General features: G+C 43.8%; 2 protein-coding genes across 3 annotated transcripts; one reads left to right on the plus strand and one right to left on the minus strand.

Annotated features, from left to right (window-relative positions):
- The first annotated feature begins 331 nt into the window (after positions 1–331).
- LOC127316799 (geranylgeranyl transferase type-2 subunit beta 1) lies at positions 332–3,256 on the plus strand. Its single transcript, XM_051347265.2, has 9 exons — positions 332–490; positions 577–730; positions 836–952; positions 1,464–1,530; positions 1,628–1,776; positions 2,200–2,333; positions 2,417–2,515; positions 2,638–2,713; positions 2,832–3,256. The coding sequence occupies exons 1-9, from the start codon at positions 437–439 to the stop codon at positions 2,930–2,932; spliced, it is 951 nt and encodes a 316-aa protein (XP_051203225.1). The 5' UTR covers positions 332–436; the 3' UTR covers positions 2,933–3,256.
- Positions 3,257–3,390: 134 nt separating this feature from the next.
- On the minus strand, positions 3,391–6,939 carry LOC127316798 (AT-hook motif nuclear-localized protein 10). 2 transcript variants are annotated; one of them, XM_051347264.1, is made up of 6 exons: positions 6,619–6,939; positions 5,667–6,327; positions 5,450–5,502; positions 4,559–4,690; positions 4,214–4,375; positions 3,391–3,941 (listed from the first exon to the last, which is right to left on the minus strand). In XM_051347264.1, exons 2-6 carry the CDS (start codon positions 6,217–6,219, stop codon positions 3,684–3,686), a joined length of 1,158 nt encoding a protein of 385 aa, XP_051203224.1. In that variant the 5' UTR covers positions 6,220–6,327; positions 6,619–6,939; the 3' UTR covers positions 3,391–3,683. The 2 variants fall into 2 exon arrangements, with proteins under 2 accessions (XP_051203224.1, XP_051203223.1); XM_051347263.1 differs by having other exon boundaries at positions 5,667–6,939.
- Positions 6,940–16,304: the final 9,365 nt, after the last annotated feature.

Genomic DNA, 16,304 nt, shown 5'->3' on the forward strand with positions numbered 1-16,304 from the left:
TCGAGAGAAGAGATCCCCTAAATTTTAAGCTTCTTTACCTTCCTTTCAGTTAACCTTTTAACCAGTTTTTTTTTACCTGCCAGTTTTTATTCTTTATTAAATGCTGAAAATGCTTCTGTTTTCTCATTAGGACACTTGTCGAACATGTCAAGTGCCACACATGGTAAATACAAAGTAAATAAGCCAATCTTTCTTTTTTCTTCTAACGAATTCGATACTATTGTGCCCATGAGTATGTAGTTTTCTGGCCCAGTCGTATCTTGTTATTCCATGGCCGGATTCTTGACCTGCCACTCTGCTCACGGGCCGGCCTATCCAAGATCACCCGTTCGGCCCGGCCTCCCGACCTCCCCGATCCCACCACGCGAACCCGCGGCGGAGCAGAGCAGAGCAGCCGTCGACGGAGCAGCACGGATCAAGCGAGGAGGAGGAAGCCATGGTGGAGCTGGCCGCCGAGCAGCACGTCCGCTACATCGTCACCGCGGAGAAGGTACGCAACCGCCCGCCCGTCCCCGCCCGGACGCGAACCGTCTCCGGCGACGACTCACCCGTCCCCCTCTCGCCGCTTTGCCGCAGAAGAAGGACTCGTTCGAGTCGCTGGTGATGGAGCACCTCCGTGCCAGCGGCGCCTACTGGGGGCTCACCACGCTGGACCTCCTCCACAAGCTCCACGCCGTCGACTCCGCCGAGGTCGTCGACTGGATCATGTCGTGCTACCACCCGGAATCTGGTACTGCCACAACCGGACAAATCTCCCGTTTTCCTTACTAGGCTCCTCGAAAGATTGGTTCTTGAATGATTCGGGTGTGTGTGTTCTTGGGATGTGGCTGTGCAGGTGGATTCGGGGGCAACGTGGGGCACGACCCGCATGTCCTCTACACGCTCAGCGCCGTGCAGGTCCTCTGCCTCTTCGATCGGCTCGATGTTCTTGATGTGGAAAAAGTTGCTGACTGTATCCTTCTGAAGTTCTTGAGTGAGCTTCATGCTGCAGCAGTAGTTCTGCAAATGTTAAATTGCCAGTGTCCTAATTAACGTTTACAGCCAATCTCTCATCTTGTTTTCCGAGCTGCTTGATTTCCCTGAATACCAAAATTTTGCTAGTAAGAAAGCTGAATCATTGTGATGCATTTACATTTCCTTTTCTTTCAGCAGCCCAGCAGAGAATATTGCATCTTGAAATGTGGATGGCATTATGGAATTATGTTAAACCTGCAGCTTAGATCTCGCATCCACGAATTTCCTCAGTAACTGCAGCATGTCAAAATGTTAGTCTACTGCTGCATCCTATATCATGAAATAAGGGATTATTTGTATTGACTTAAATTGCATGCTATATCATGAAATAAGGGATTATTTGTATTGCAAGTTTCTGCAACCCCTTAATTGTCTAAATGAATTGATGTAGCCGCATCCTGAGCTCAAAACCGGGTATCCTGTTAGTTTTCCTATCTAAATTGTGCCAGATGTTACTGAACTTCAGAATGAGGATGGATCATTTTCTGGTGATATGTGGGGAGAAGTTGACACTAGGTAAAACCCTTAACTATTTCTTCCGAGTTCCTATGTGTTCTATTTGAATGCCGCCTATATAAGAGATACTGATGCCAACTTAATATATATCTTGTAGGTTCTCGTATATTTCCATATGCACGTTGTCATTACTGCATCGTCTGCACAAAATTAATGTGGACAAGGCTGTAGAGTATATTGTTAGCTGTAAAAACTTGGACGGAGGATTTGGAGCTATGCCAGGAGGGGAGTCTCATGCTGGGCAGAGTATGTTTTGTGTAGATTTTTCTCTTAAATCATACTGTTAGGGTACCGGAGTAGAACTGGAATTTAATCGAGTGTTCTAGTATTATACCTTATCAGATCATGTAAGATCTTCTATCTGTAATTCAATTCATATTGTGAAAGAAGAAGAGGCATAGAATTGCTAATTCTTGGTTGCATTGTCGGCTTGACAAACATTTCCTTCTGAAAAATACAAGATATCTACAATTGTAGCCTAACAATATAGAGTAATTATTACTGCGGCACTTCAATATTTCATCGCGTCATCTACTATTGTAGCCTCAAAATACAAGATAGCTATTCCTATGATGAACTGAAATCTGCGTTTGCTCGCAAGATTATTTCCTTATTCTTGTTATATCTCTTCAAGCTGTCAGATAACCTGAAAGCATATACTTCATGCAGTATTCTGTTGTGTTGGTGCTCTCGCAATCACCGGCTCCTTGCATCACATTGATAGAGACCTCCTTGGATGGTGGCTTTGTGAGCGCCAGTGTAGAGACGGAGGGCTCAATGGGCGACCTGAGAAACTTGCTGATGTGAGATTTACTTTTCTTTTCTCAGATTGTGCGCCTTTGCATTTCGAACTGTACCATATAACTAGTTGAACTGCTCGCAATAGGTGTGCTACTCATGGTGGGTGTTGTCAAGCTTGATAATGATTGATAGAGTGCACTGGATTGACAAGGAAAAACTTGCAAAATTTATACTGAACTGTCAGGTAACTGCTCGTGATTCTTGCCCTGAAATTTTGATAAGTATGTATCCATCAACTATAAGATATTCTTTTAATCCCCTGTTAACTAGAAGGTCATATATTGCATAAATCGTATTCATTATCAGGATAAGGAAAATGGTGGAATTTCAGATAGACCGGATAATGCGGTAGACATCTACCACACATACTTTGGAGTTGCAGGTATTTACATTTCTCCCCTCGGTATGGTATTTTATCATACGGATCTTGTAGTATGGTACTTGAACAATTCGAAGCCATATAAACTCCTTGCTGAATTAGTGTAGCATCTTGCAAGCAGGGCTTTCATTGATGGAGTACCCTGGAGTGAAGCCTATGGATCCTGCCTATGCACTGCCGTTGGATGTTGTCAACCGAATTTTCTTGAGCAAACAGCAGTAAATTACATGCATGAGATCTGCTCGACAGAATGACCGTTGAATGTTGATGATTCACTCCTGACCTCATGTATACCCGAAAATTTGGACACTTGGCTCTGTAAAAGAGTGTAATGTTCAACGGTGTAGAATCTACTTCAAATTCTGTCAACATTCTCTTGTTGGAATTGTATTTGTTACGAACATGTCTTAGTTGACTGCACACCTTTTACTAACTTAAGTTGCAATTTAAATGTAGCTGAAGACAATGGTTGACATACTTTGTAAGAATATTTTGCTCCAGCACCTGCCAGTTTTGATAGACTTATTACGATACATTTTTGGTCAATTTCTTGTATTGCTTGGGCAACTGTGCGTTGAATTCTCGGAGATTCTGGTCACTAAACTATGTGCTTCGGTAAAATCAGGTATGTGAGACAGCGAGACAACTTTTGCAGGGCATACATGATAAATACATAACAATTGACTGAACATAAGAACATTATTATTCTGATAGCTCCTCATAGGGTCACATTATCATATCTAAATACATCATCTCAAGACGACAACAAACAATTACCTGATGCAGAAATCCAAACTGAAACGACCTACACAACAGCTGCAGTTACCATTTACCAGCTACAATGCAACATAATTAAACTTCTGATTTATACTACATAAGAGCTAGTTAGACAGAAGTGACATTTCTACTTCCTGCCAGCAAGGCAGTTCCCTGACAGACTATCGCAGTCTGAATTTGGTCAAGGATGCTCAGTTCATTTCCAGGACATGCTAGACAAGATAGGTGGTTGGTTATTGTTGGTAGAGGCATAGCCTTGATGTCGCGGGCTCGTAGTGCCACCTGACGATTCGCTCAATGTACCTCTTGACGGGGGGCTGTTGGCCCCCATCCCAGTGCTCGGAATGTTGCCCCCCATCCCAGTGCCCGGAACGATCTTCAGTGGTACGGGTTCAGAATGAACCTGCTGCTTTGGCTGTTTTTTCCCCTCAGGATCAAAGCTTCCTATTACTATCTGCAGACACGAGTAAAGCTGGTAAGTGACATGACTGTGTTTCGCATGCTGTTAGAGCATCCCGTGCAATTAAAGCTTTTCCTTAGGACATGAAAAATGTTGTGATGATGTCAAAACTACTTGCATGACATCAAACCATGTCCAGAACGAAACTGTAGTTTGATTACTGAGTGTAAACGTTGCAGTGCAAATCAAAACCCATGAATGAAATTTCTACAGCTGAGATGTTTCTAATAATGAGCTTGGGATTGCTGCAGGATAGAAAATAATACCTGGATTGGAGAAGCAGCTATGAGAAGTCCTGCGACCCCACCACCCAAGAGACGACCATCAGGACCAGCCAATGAAACACTGAGCCCTCCAGTTCGGGTACGCTGGCCTCCAATGTCCTTTACAAAGATCGACCCAGAGAGTGACAATATCTCAAATCGACCCTGTCGAGCAAACAAAAAGTAATCAGCATTTGTGATCGGTTATTGGTATCACGTAACTTTGCAGGAATTCACACCACTCATTATACCATCTTAGGTGCTTTATTATTAGCATCCCACGATAAGGTATCTATTTCAGAGTGGTTGCCTTCTACTCTATTAGCTTCCACTTGTTAAAATACAAACCTCATATGTTACAGTTCCACCTGATGTACCAGTTTGGCGAAGCGTTACATTTGATATGGTGCCATTTGCTGAAAGAACACAAACTGCACGAGTTCCATTCTGAGAAAATGACATAATCTTTCCTGACACATCCTGAAAAGTGAAGAGTTCAATGTGTTCTCCGTTAATTAAAGGAAAACATTGTTCATACTTTCAGAACTCGCTTCCTTAACACTTTCTAGAAGAATATGATGGAGCATCCAAGTTAATTAAAGAGGTAAACTGGAGTGTGGCATTTTGTAGCTCGAGCTACATGGAGCTCGTTTTTTCAAAAATTGGAAAATAGCATTTAATAGTTTCAAGAAGTGAAGAGTTCAATGTGTTCTCCGTTAATTAAAGGAAAACATTGTTCATACTTTCAGAACTCGCTTCCTTAACACTTTCTAGAAGAATATGATGGAGCATCTAAGTTAATTAAAGAGACCTAAACTGTGTGTATATAGCATCAATTAGAAATAAAATATTATGGTCAAATTATAAATGTCGTAAAGCACAACATGAAAACCAGGCCAGAGTAACAATGGCTTAATGCAGACTGAATTTTGTGCTCTTTGACCAGGTAAAAGTAATTTGATATAATTATCATAAGAGGTCCTAGAGAAATGTTACTAAAGGTCGATTGAGATTTACAGGGTAAAAAATGGCCAGGAGGGGACTTTGTGCCAAAGCATTATGACGCACTCAGAATAACCGTCAGCAATATATCATAGAAAGGTATCTAAATGCAACATGATAAGCTTAACAGGTTTAAATTAGTTCATGCTTCAAACAGTCTCCGGCAAACTTGAATCATATAAGTTATTCCTTCAAACAACAAAAGGAAAATATTGACAAGTTCAAATGTTATTATACCTCTCCAGCTTGAACTGTAATAACATGAGGTGTGAATCCAACTCCTGGCGGCCCTGCAAAATAGCTTGAAATTAGGGGAAACTCAACAAAGGTTAAGTCAATAGACATTCATTTCTCATTAATTAACATGGTCAAAACTAAAAAACATGAAAACAAGACACTCCAAATAAAACAAAATGTAGTGACGCAGAATATTGATAGGGAATCGAGATGTTACCGGCAACACTCATTCGGGGCTTCTTGTTGGTAGATCCTTTAGGCCGGCCGCGTTTCTTCCCTCCGTCCGGCGGCGACGCAGATGGCACGAAGTTCGCCGGTGGCGTGGGTGAGAACGGCCCAGATGCACCCTGAGCATCCTGTGACCCAACTGTCGATCCAGGAGCCGTCGGCACAGTCACCAGCGCCAGCGACATGGGCGCGTCGGGCCCGTACTTCCTCGGCCGCCCGCGCTTCTTCTTCCCCAATGGTTCGCCCATGCCCGGCAGCGTCGCCACGCCATTGCCTCCAGCGGCGACGGCGGGGGACATGTTAGAGCGGGGCGCCGCAGCAACCGGTTGCGGTTGGTAACCGGGCGGAGCGGCCGCAGAGCTCACCGGGGCGAAAACAGGGGTGCCGTCGGCGGTGTACGCCATGCGCACGCTCTGCATGGCAGCCGAAGATGGCGGTGCTGCCGGTGCCGGCGCCGGCGCCGGCGCCGGCGCTGGTTGGCTCTTCGGCAAGCCGAAGAGATCCCTTCCCGCCATTAGCCCTTGCTCGGACCTCACCTCCATGGCTGGCAGCAACCGATTCTTGGACGAAAGCACTAAACGCTGCGATTTTTACACCGCAAACTAGAGCTCACGAGCGCTCAGGCGAGGTTAGGACGAGCGATTAGCAAGCTGCAAAAATCCATAAACCCATCGCTAGTCAAAGATGAGATCCTTCTTGCGAGTTTTACAGCTGAAGAAATTACTCCCAAGAAACTAAAAAGGGGAGCGGTAAAATCTTGGACAAGAGAAAGAACAAGCTTAAGTGGGCAAAGAAATGGCAGATCCCCTTCTTTCCCCCGGATTTAAAGATGAAATAAACCACAACAGATTTGGAGCTCAACAGTTGCAGCAAAAGGAAACGAAATATCTGAGTGAAAACAGAAAAGAAAATAAAAGAAAAGAAAGGAAGAAGAAGCACACTTGCACACTCCTCTGTCCTAAAATGGAGACATCACGAGCTCACTCCAGCGCTACAGAAGGAGAAGATCAGAAGCGAGGAGCAGAAGAACAAATTGAGGGATTTCCAGGCTACCCAGCTCCCATAATTTCATGCCTACAGCCTCCAATATATCCCCTTTTTTTCCACCTCTTCTCCAGTTCACACGCACTCTTTCTTCTTTTTCCTAATTAACAAAAAGGATTAACTTTTTTGTGTCAGGGGAAGAAAAATAGGCAGCTGGTAAGTAAAGCACGCCGAAAATGCCTCGGGGGAAATATATAATTGCTGCTGTAGCAGATAAGAAGGAGAGGGGGGAAGTAGTAGATGGATCATGGATGGATGCAGGTGAGTATCGGATCTGACCCCCTGAATATGTGGTATTTGCTTTGAGATCCTCCTGTCTGCTTTTGGCCTCACTTGCCTAGGCTACTACCTCTGCTCTTTTCCACTGTGGCCACTTGGCCTATTTTCCCACCAATGCACCAAGTTGGCATGCAGAGTCCAAGACTATGAGCACGTTTTTATTTGACCAGATTGGCACGAGGAATCTTGATTTTTCTATGTTTTTGTTTTCAGATTTTTAGTGGACATTCTTTATTCCGTTTTGTTGGCGAATGTTGGATTTAAATTATGCGTTTGTGATGTTTACTTTTAAACTGTGTCGATTTTGTGATGAAGTATTGTTGTCGTGCAAAAAAAAAAAAATAGAGTTATGATTGCATTTATCGCCCAGTTTGTCAATTTGCTTGAGACAAATACATCGTAACACCCAAAACATCAACATTTTTTTATGAACCAACACCTGACCTTCCACTGCAAAGTTTGTATTTTGTCTCTTTTAACAATGTATGGTAGTACTTGTTGAAAACTCTAGCGTGTTTGTTATAAACTTAAAGGGAATTAAAGCAAAATGAATTATGGAATAATATCAAAATTAGAGCATGATTAATTAAAACTTTCGCCCGCATCCGCTTGCCAGCCCAGCTACAAAAGGTGATGCGGAATTTTTGTAGTCTGAACTAACAGAACTAATAAAGCTTTTCACATTCTATATTCTTATGTTGACTAACTAGCAAATTGCATGTGTCTTCACGCCTTTTCTCTCTCTGCTTGCTTCATTCACTTTTCGATTATGCTTTTCCATTTGATATCATATTTGGTTCACTTCCGCTTGTAAATAAATGATTTCCTTAAAATCATGCATTCTCAAACTTTGATTGTTAGTATATAAAGAAGTATTTGAATTGGTTCAAAATATTACTATTATTATTCTCCCTCCATCTCAAAAAGGATATCACAAACTTTACTAAATTTAGATGTATCTATACACTAAATCACGTCTAGATTTAATTAAGTTTAGATAAATCCGCGGTATATTTTTTTTGGACAGAGGAAGTATTATCATAACTTTTGTAGCTTTGTAAGTTATAATTTTGTACTCCGTTCGATCCAAATTATGTGCCACGTATTTGTTCAGGAGTATTGGTGTCTGTAACCATTTTCAAAGCTATCAATCCATGAAGTATTACTAATAGAAACTTGACAACCAAAAGAAGACATTCAACCAAATTTAGTTTTACATCGACCGGTTGGTCAAATACAAGCTTGATAGCTCTCTCCACTTATGAATTAAGATAACTTGAGCCTAAACCAAATTGCAGTTGGCTACAATATTTGTTTTGTTCTCTCTATTTCTTTCTTGTTGCGATGGGTGATTGGTGGGCACATTGATTTGGACTGTGAGAAATCGATGTGCACCAAATTGGATGAGCTCTAGACTTACCCATATTTAGCGAAATGAAGTTCGGAAAATACCGCAAATACACATAGGAGTACTAGTAGCAAGAACGTTGAAATATTCCACGCAACCTATAAGGATGCATAGACATGTTAAAACTAGTCACAAAAGAACAAAAGTAAAATATAAATAAGCATACTTTGTGAGCACCCCTATTGCTACATGAAGCACGACCCATTCAGCATCATGGTTAGCTTTGCCCTAATTCTAAACTAGAATGCTTTTTGTCTAATTGCCTGCATTTGCCGGGACACACACCAGGTCGAAACAAGGGACACGTCTGCCGGGAACATGCGTCCTGTTTTCACTCGCTCTTGTGATGCATACAGAAACAGGTGTATTGAAGTTTTTTAATAAAAGGAGATAAACAGGTGTATCGTGGAACTGGTTTTGTTATTGGCCAGCGGTGCGTGCCTCCAAAATTTCCGACGGACATTACTCTAGCACGCATCCATATCCTCTGCCTTTTTCAGATTATTATTTTATCATGGATCCATCGAGCTTATCCTGAAATAACGGGGGAAAGGGTTCACAAAATGCGTTTTTGGACGCACAAGAGATGAGAACAACACGTAGGTGTCTTTAGGCCAAACCGTTGTATAGTGTATACTATGGACTTCTTTTTTTGCTGCTCTTAGATTAGCTATAGTGCCAGTATCATAGCTAGTATCATGTAACCTAGTTCCACCAAAAATGCTGATGTGGCACGTACTTAGACTAATCACAATGGCAATATCATAAGTAGTATCATGCACTACATGCATGCAAAATGCTGATGTGTCATATTAATTAATGATGAATGAGACGATAGTGTGGTATCATAGGTAGATACCGTATCATAGCACGTAGAACTAGAAAATTAATGACAAACAAATCTTGTACACACTTTTGTATTGAGATTCTACAAATCATTAAATACATGTAACATATGATACTACTACATGATACTATGCATTAGACTACCCACAATGGAAGTATCATAGGTAGTATCATGCATTCCATGCATGCAAAATGCTGATGTGGCAGTGCTATTAAGGAGGAGAGAGAGGATACTAGTATCATAGGTAGATACAATATCATAGCACATATTACTAGAAAAATTAATATCAAATAAATCTTGTACATCTATTTGCATTGAGATTCTACAAAATAATTAATATATGAAGACTATGATACTAGTATATGATACCATGCATTGTAGAGATAGTAACATGTAGTAGTATCATATGCATGATACTTCTATATGATACTATGCATTGTGACTAGTCTTATGAAGATAATATCGTACACTAGTATCATATGTATGATACTACTATATGATACTCCCCATTGAGAGGAGATTAGAGTATCATATGTAGATACTGTATCATAGCGCACATCACGAGAAAAGTTAGTAATCAAATAAATCTTGTACACAAATTTGTATTGGGATTCTACAAATCAATTAATACAGCAAAAACTATGATACTAATCTATGATACTATGCATTATGGATATAGTATCATACAAAAGTATCATATACATGATACTATAATATGATACTACCCACTATGGCCAGCCTTAAGGAGCTGATTAAAGTAGTAGTGTATATCATGTTGCTCTGTTATCATCTCCTGAAAATTAGGAGGAGAGCTGCCGGTTTTGCAGTTTGCGATCAGAATTCACGGTTGGGGTGTTGCACTGTTGCGCCGTTGCTGTTGCTGTCTCAGGCAATTGAATTGCTAGAGGGGAAAATATCTCGATGAGCTCATGTGCACCGATACAGAATTCATTTAAAACTAGAATACTTGCAGGAAATGTTTTAAGCGCATGCAATCTTTAGAAAAATGTTGTTTATTTTTCACACGATGTAGTATTGTTATGCTATGAGCATATCCTGCATCCTTCAAAAGGCGCGTCCAGTGGACACTACATACCGTTTGGGGGCGCCAACACTAGTTGTTGCTGCTATTGGAGGATGCCTCTGCTCAACAGGTCCCCCAACCAGCTGATTAGCAAGTGGGTTTGTACTTTTTTTTTTCAATTTCAACCATGTTTGTAAAAATAAATAGTGTAGCACATAAATAAATAGTTGTATCACACATAAATAGTTTCACAATAAGTAATAATTTAAATAAAATAATAACTCATATCACTAGTAGGAATTGCTTATAGGAGGAAATATGGTAGCAACACACTACAAAATACCACGCCGCCGGTATTTAGCCAAAATATATCGGCGACGTGGAGGAAACACAGCACGCCGCCACTATAGTGGGTCCCAGATGCCCAAACCGCACCAAATAATGGGCGGTGTTGTAGGTTGTGCCACTCCGCCAATATTGCACGCATCAACAACATAGCCATATGGGCGACGCCGCGAATTATTCCCGGCCCAACCCACCACGGAAAAGTCACATACATGGCGGGTGCCCTAATTATGCAAACGCACGCACACAACGCTTCTCTTACAGTCCACTCCCCCCCCCCCCTCATCGAGCCTCGCCACCCTCGCCGCTGCTCCACCCCGTAAGCGCAGATCCCATTTAGCCACGCTGCCTGCAATCCCCGCTGAGAGATTTCCCCGCCGGTTAGCGGAACCCTAGGCACTACCATTGGGATGTCTCCACGTCGCAACCCCCCCTTGGGCTCCATCAGCTTCCTCCATTTGTGTGCGTGGCCGTTGGGCACATTCGCGACCTAGACCTTGATACGTCTCCGACGTATCGATAATTTCTTATGTTCCATGCCACATTATTGATGATATCTACATGTTTTATGCACACTTTATGTCATATTCGTGCATTTTCTGGAACTAACCTATTAACAAGATGCCGAAGTGCCGATTCTTTGTTTTCTGCTGTTTTTGGTTTCAGAAATCCTAGTAAGGAAATATTCTCGGAATTGGACGAAATCAACGCCCAGGGTCCTATTTTGCCACGAAGCTTCCAGAAGACCGAAGAGGAGACGAAGTGGGGCCACGAGGTGGCCAGGAGGGCAGGCGGCGCGGCCCCACCCTTGGCCGCGCCGCCCTGTCTCCTGGGCCCCTCGCGACGCCCCCTGACCTACCCTTCCGCCTACAAATAGCCTTCGTCGCGAAACCCCGGTCACCGAGAGCCACGATACGGAAAACCTTCCCGGAGACGCCGCCGCCGCCAATCCCATCTCGGGGATTCGGGAGATCGCCTCCGGCACCCTGCCGGAGAGGGGAATCATCTCCCGGAGGACTCTACGCCGCCATGGTCGCCTCGGAGTGATGTGTGAGTAGTCTACCCCCTGGACTATGGGTCCATAGCAGTAGCTAGATGGTTGTCTTCTCCTCATTGTGCTTAATTGTCGGGTCTTGTGAGAAGCCCAACAACATCAAGATCATCAATAAGTAATTCTATATGTTGTGTTTGTTGGGATCCGATGAATAGAGAATACTATGTTATGTTGATTATCAATTCATGTCTATGTGTTGTTTATGATCTTGCATGCTCTCCGTTATTAGTAGAGGCTCTGGCCAAGTTTTTGCTAGTAACTCCAAGAGGGGGTATTTATGCTCGATAGTGGGTTCATGCCTCCGTGAATCTGGGGAAGTGACAGAAACCTCTAAGGTTATGGATGTGTTGTTGCCACTAGGGATAAAACATTGATGCTATGTCCGAGGATGTAGTTATTGATTACATTACGCGCAATACTTAATGCAATTGTCTGTTGTTAGCAACTTAATACTGGAGGGGGTTCGGATGATAACCTGAAGGTGGACTTTTTAGGCATAGATGCATGCTGGATAGCGGTCTATGTACTTTGTCGTAATGCCCAATTAAATCTCACTATACTCATCATAATATGTATGTGCATGGTCATGCCCTCTTTATTTGTCAATTGCCCAACTGTAATTTGTTCACCCAACATACTGTTTATCTTATGGGAGAGACACCTCTAGTGAACTGTGGACCCCGGTCTAATTCTTTTACTGAAATACAATCTACTGCAATACTTGTTCTACTGTTCTCTGCAAACAATCATCATCCACACTATACATCTAATCCTTTGTTACAGCAAGCCGGTGAGATTGACAACCTCGCTGTTTCGTTGGGGCAAAGTACTTGGTTTGTGTTGTGCAGGTTCCACGTTGGTGCCGGAATCCCTGGTGTTGCGCCGCACTACATCTCGCCGCCATCAACCTTCAACGTGCTTCTTGGCTCCTACTGGTTCGATAAACCTTGGTTTCATACTGAGGGAAAACTTGCCGCTGTACGCATCACACCTTCCTCTTGGGATTCCCAACGGACGCGTGCTGTACGCGTACGCGTATCAGACCTTCACATTTCAAACTATGCACGAGGCCGCACGCGCGTACGATGCTGCGTCGTGGAGGTTTGGTTGCAGCCTCCTCGAGCTCAACTTAGAGCATCTCCAGCCGTTGGGGCTCCATGGGACGAAATCCAGCGCTATTTAGCGTGGATTGGACGAAAGTTTGGCCCGGGAGCGCCGAAGTTCCAGCCGTCTCCCCGGTAGACACCCAGGGTTCAACGATTTTTTAGAGGAAAATGTCCCTGGATACCAAATTTCGTGCATAATTCGGTGAATTTGACCAGTTTTTTCAATATTTAACTTATTATTACATATAAACGTTTACAGTTCAACAAAACAAGACAAGTTTTCAAACAAATAAAATCGAAACTAGTTGATGTTGCCTCGAAGCGTCCATATGTGCTCCACCAGATCATATGGAAACTAGTTGGTGTAGAAACAATCAAGGGCAGTGGACTCCGCCATCCGAAGATAGTCATCGGTAGAATCACCAGGAGCTCCATATGCCAGCATCCGCATAGCCACTGTGCACCCTGAAATAGGAGTCGTATTCTCGAAGGGTATACACAATTTTCAGGAAGAGCTTCCGGCACATCCTGAAACGACGCCTAAAAATAGCCTCATCGTACAATGGATCGTCGGCGAAGTAGTCGGCGTAGAGCATGCAGTAGCCCTCCATTCGCTGCCTCGGCTTGCACTTCCGGCGACCTGGAGCTGACCCACCACGGCGACCAATGACCCACTCAACGTACAAGCCGGACATGCAAGCTAGGATCAGCAGGTGCTCCTCGTCTTGGGCGGCGACTGCCGTTTCTTCTTCAAGAAGCTCGGTGAATATATTCTCCTCCTCCTCGTCGGAGTCCATGTCCGGCCAGGCAATTGGACGAACACCTGTCGGTCGACGAGGAGCGACACGAGGGAGCTGCCCGGCGGCGGAAAATAGGCAGAGGGCACAAAGGGCGGCGGAATATAGGCTGCTGGGTGGAGGAACGGCGGAGTTGAAGCAACCGGCCGGCGAATTGGCGAGGGGTGGTGCCGGCGGTGACAGAGCAACGGGAGGGGAGGAGGGATTTGCATCGACAAAGTGGTGGGGTTCCTCTGTTCTCTCGCCGATAGAGCGGGCCCGTCCTCGCTTTTTTCTCGTCCGGAGTCCCCGATCGCAACCCAGGGGGCGGCGGGGATGGCCTGGGCTCTCCGGACGGATGAAAGGCCTAATCCGGACGAAAACGAGGAACCGGGGGCGCGACTGGGCCGTTTTCGTCCATCCGGATGAAAAAAGGCGTCCTGGGGGCCTCGTCGGGGAGACGGATGGGGATGCTCTTACCAGAGTGTGAGTCTCGAGCCGAAGCCGAGATGATAGTGTCACCGCTCCTCGTGAAGCCTGAGGACTAGAGGCGACATTGTCGGACGCAGCAGCGGCTTGCCGTCGCTAAGGCGGATGAGAGGGCCATGAGTGGTGGAGGGCACATTCCCAGAAGATGTGCATGCGAAGTTAGACTTATGGCGTGCCAGGAGGGTGGAGAAGGGAAAAGAGAAGGGAGAAGAGAAGGAGGAAGGCCACGATACCGGCTTAGCTTGAAGGCAACATACCAGCGGCGTGACCGCTGGCTCGCCGTCGATAACAACTACCGGCAGCGATATATCGGCTGTGTGGCGCATACATGTTGCTGAGGCCAAAATTGCATGACGTCAGTAGGTCTTTTCCTACTAGTGTATAATTCAATAAAATCAATTAGTTGTCTCCCTTGAGTCTCTGCGGATGCTCGATAACATCATTTTACAGTTGCGCATGAGTTTCCGTGTCACTGATTTCCGCATGTATAATCGGCAAAATCTGCAGGCAACTAATCATCAAACTCGGCAAGAGGATCCTGCACATCATATGAATGACCATCCATTGCTTGGACATCATATGGATGATCATCCATGGCTTGATTCTTACGCTCACTCTCAATGATCATGTTGTGTAAGATCACACAGACATTTATCACCTCTCACATCTCCTCCTAAAATAAAGTAAGAGCAGGAGACCTAACAATAGCAAAAAATCGATCTTTGTAGTACATCAAAAGACCGCTCCACATCCTTCATGCAACTCTCCTACGGCGAAGCAAAGTAAGATTTTTTCTGAACGTAGAGGTTGGTTGATTATCTTCACAAATGTCGACAATTTTAGATAGTTGCCATCAACATGGTAGTACCCTTTGGTATATTTGTGGTCATTAACCTCACACTTGCAAGGTGGACCATGGGCCTTCTGTGATTTTTTTACCGTCTTTTTTTTCCAAGTTAAAATCTTTGTGTCCGTGTGTTAATTTGATTTTTCTTCTTTCTTGTTACCTGTCGTAATTATAACAACGTTTCATAACTGATGTGTCGATGGTAAATAATTAGAGATCATCTCCCTCTCTTGGCATCTTGTGTTCATCCACTTTCCCTCTCTCGTGGAAACAGACGCAGGCATGGGGATGCTTTCTGCTGGTAGGCAGAATCAAGTTGAAAAACCTGTCCATGTCTGATCGGCGGCTCAACTGCATACATGCGCACATAAGTAGAGGAAATAATCAAGCTTTCACATTACAAAATGTCAGTCCAACTTAGTGATAAAGTATTTTTTTTTCGAAGAGCGTGATAAATAAAGTATATAAATCCACAAGAGCATCAAGTCAGAATTACGTGCCTAACTTCCCCGCTGAAAGAAAAGGAATTATGTGTCTATCTAGACTATCTAGTACCACATTAGAAAACATAAAAGGTGTCCAATCATTGACATTGGCAATTTCTCATTTTTGCAAGCAGGAGCACATCGTTTTGGTGGAGCCAAATGCGTCAAAGTGGTAGAAAAATGCACCAAGCTACACAATAAATGACCTAACATCGGAACAGAAAATACAAGCTTTTGTTGAGTCATCTTTGCAACTAAGACCTGCCAAAACACAGTAGGTTGCTCAAAAGAAAATCACAGGAGGGAGAAAAACAAGAGCACGGCTGTTGCTGAAAAGAGGAAAAAGGGCGGGCAGAAAAAGAAGGCACTCCCCATGTGACCCTCCTCTCCAAAATGATCAAAATCCGGCTCACCTGCCGCGAAACAGCCATTTCTTGATGGCTTATTGGCGTAGCCTTTGGAATCTTGCGTGGCCTAACAATAATCGGTCCATTCGGCACTGCAGCATGCAGTAGCGGCCTCGGATCCTCACAAGATAAATCCATTTCGGCAAACCACTTGATTGCTCGCGCAGAAAGACGTCCCAACCGTTTCCTCCTATGTTTCTTCACTACACCGTGACTATAATTAAGGTCGTGGTACCCTTTTTTCTCTGCTACTCCAGTCGAGGGGTCCATGAATATAATCTCACGCAAGATTTTTTACTCTCTTCTTCTTCAATCATTGCATCATTTCATGGTACTCTTTCTAGTAAAAAAAACTACAAGTATATCAGTATTATTTATAGTTAAGATACTGATATGAATTTAGTGAACCAGGGTGCGTGTGAACTCTTTCTGAACAGAGAACCAACCTATGGTTGGATGGTTAGGAGGGCAGTGGCACCCTCAGCTCACCAGAGTTCAAATCCCAGATTTGACACT

Source organism: Lolium perenne, chromosome 7 (genome assembly GCF_019359855.2).
Source record: "Lolium perenne isolate Kyuss_39 chromosome 7, Kyuss_2.0, whole genome shotgun sequence".
NCBI lineage: Eukaryota > Viridiplantae > Streptophyta > Magnoliopsida > Poales > Poaceae > Lolium > Lolium perenne.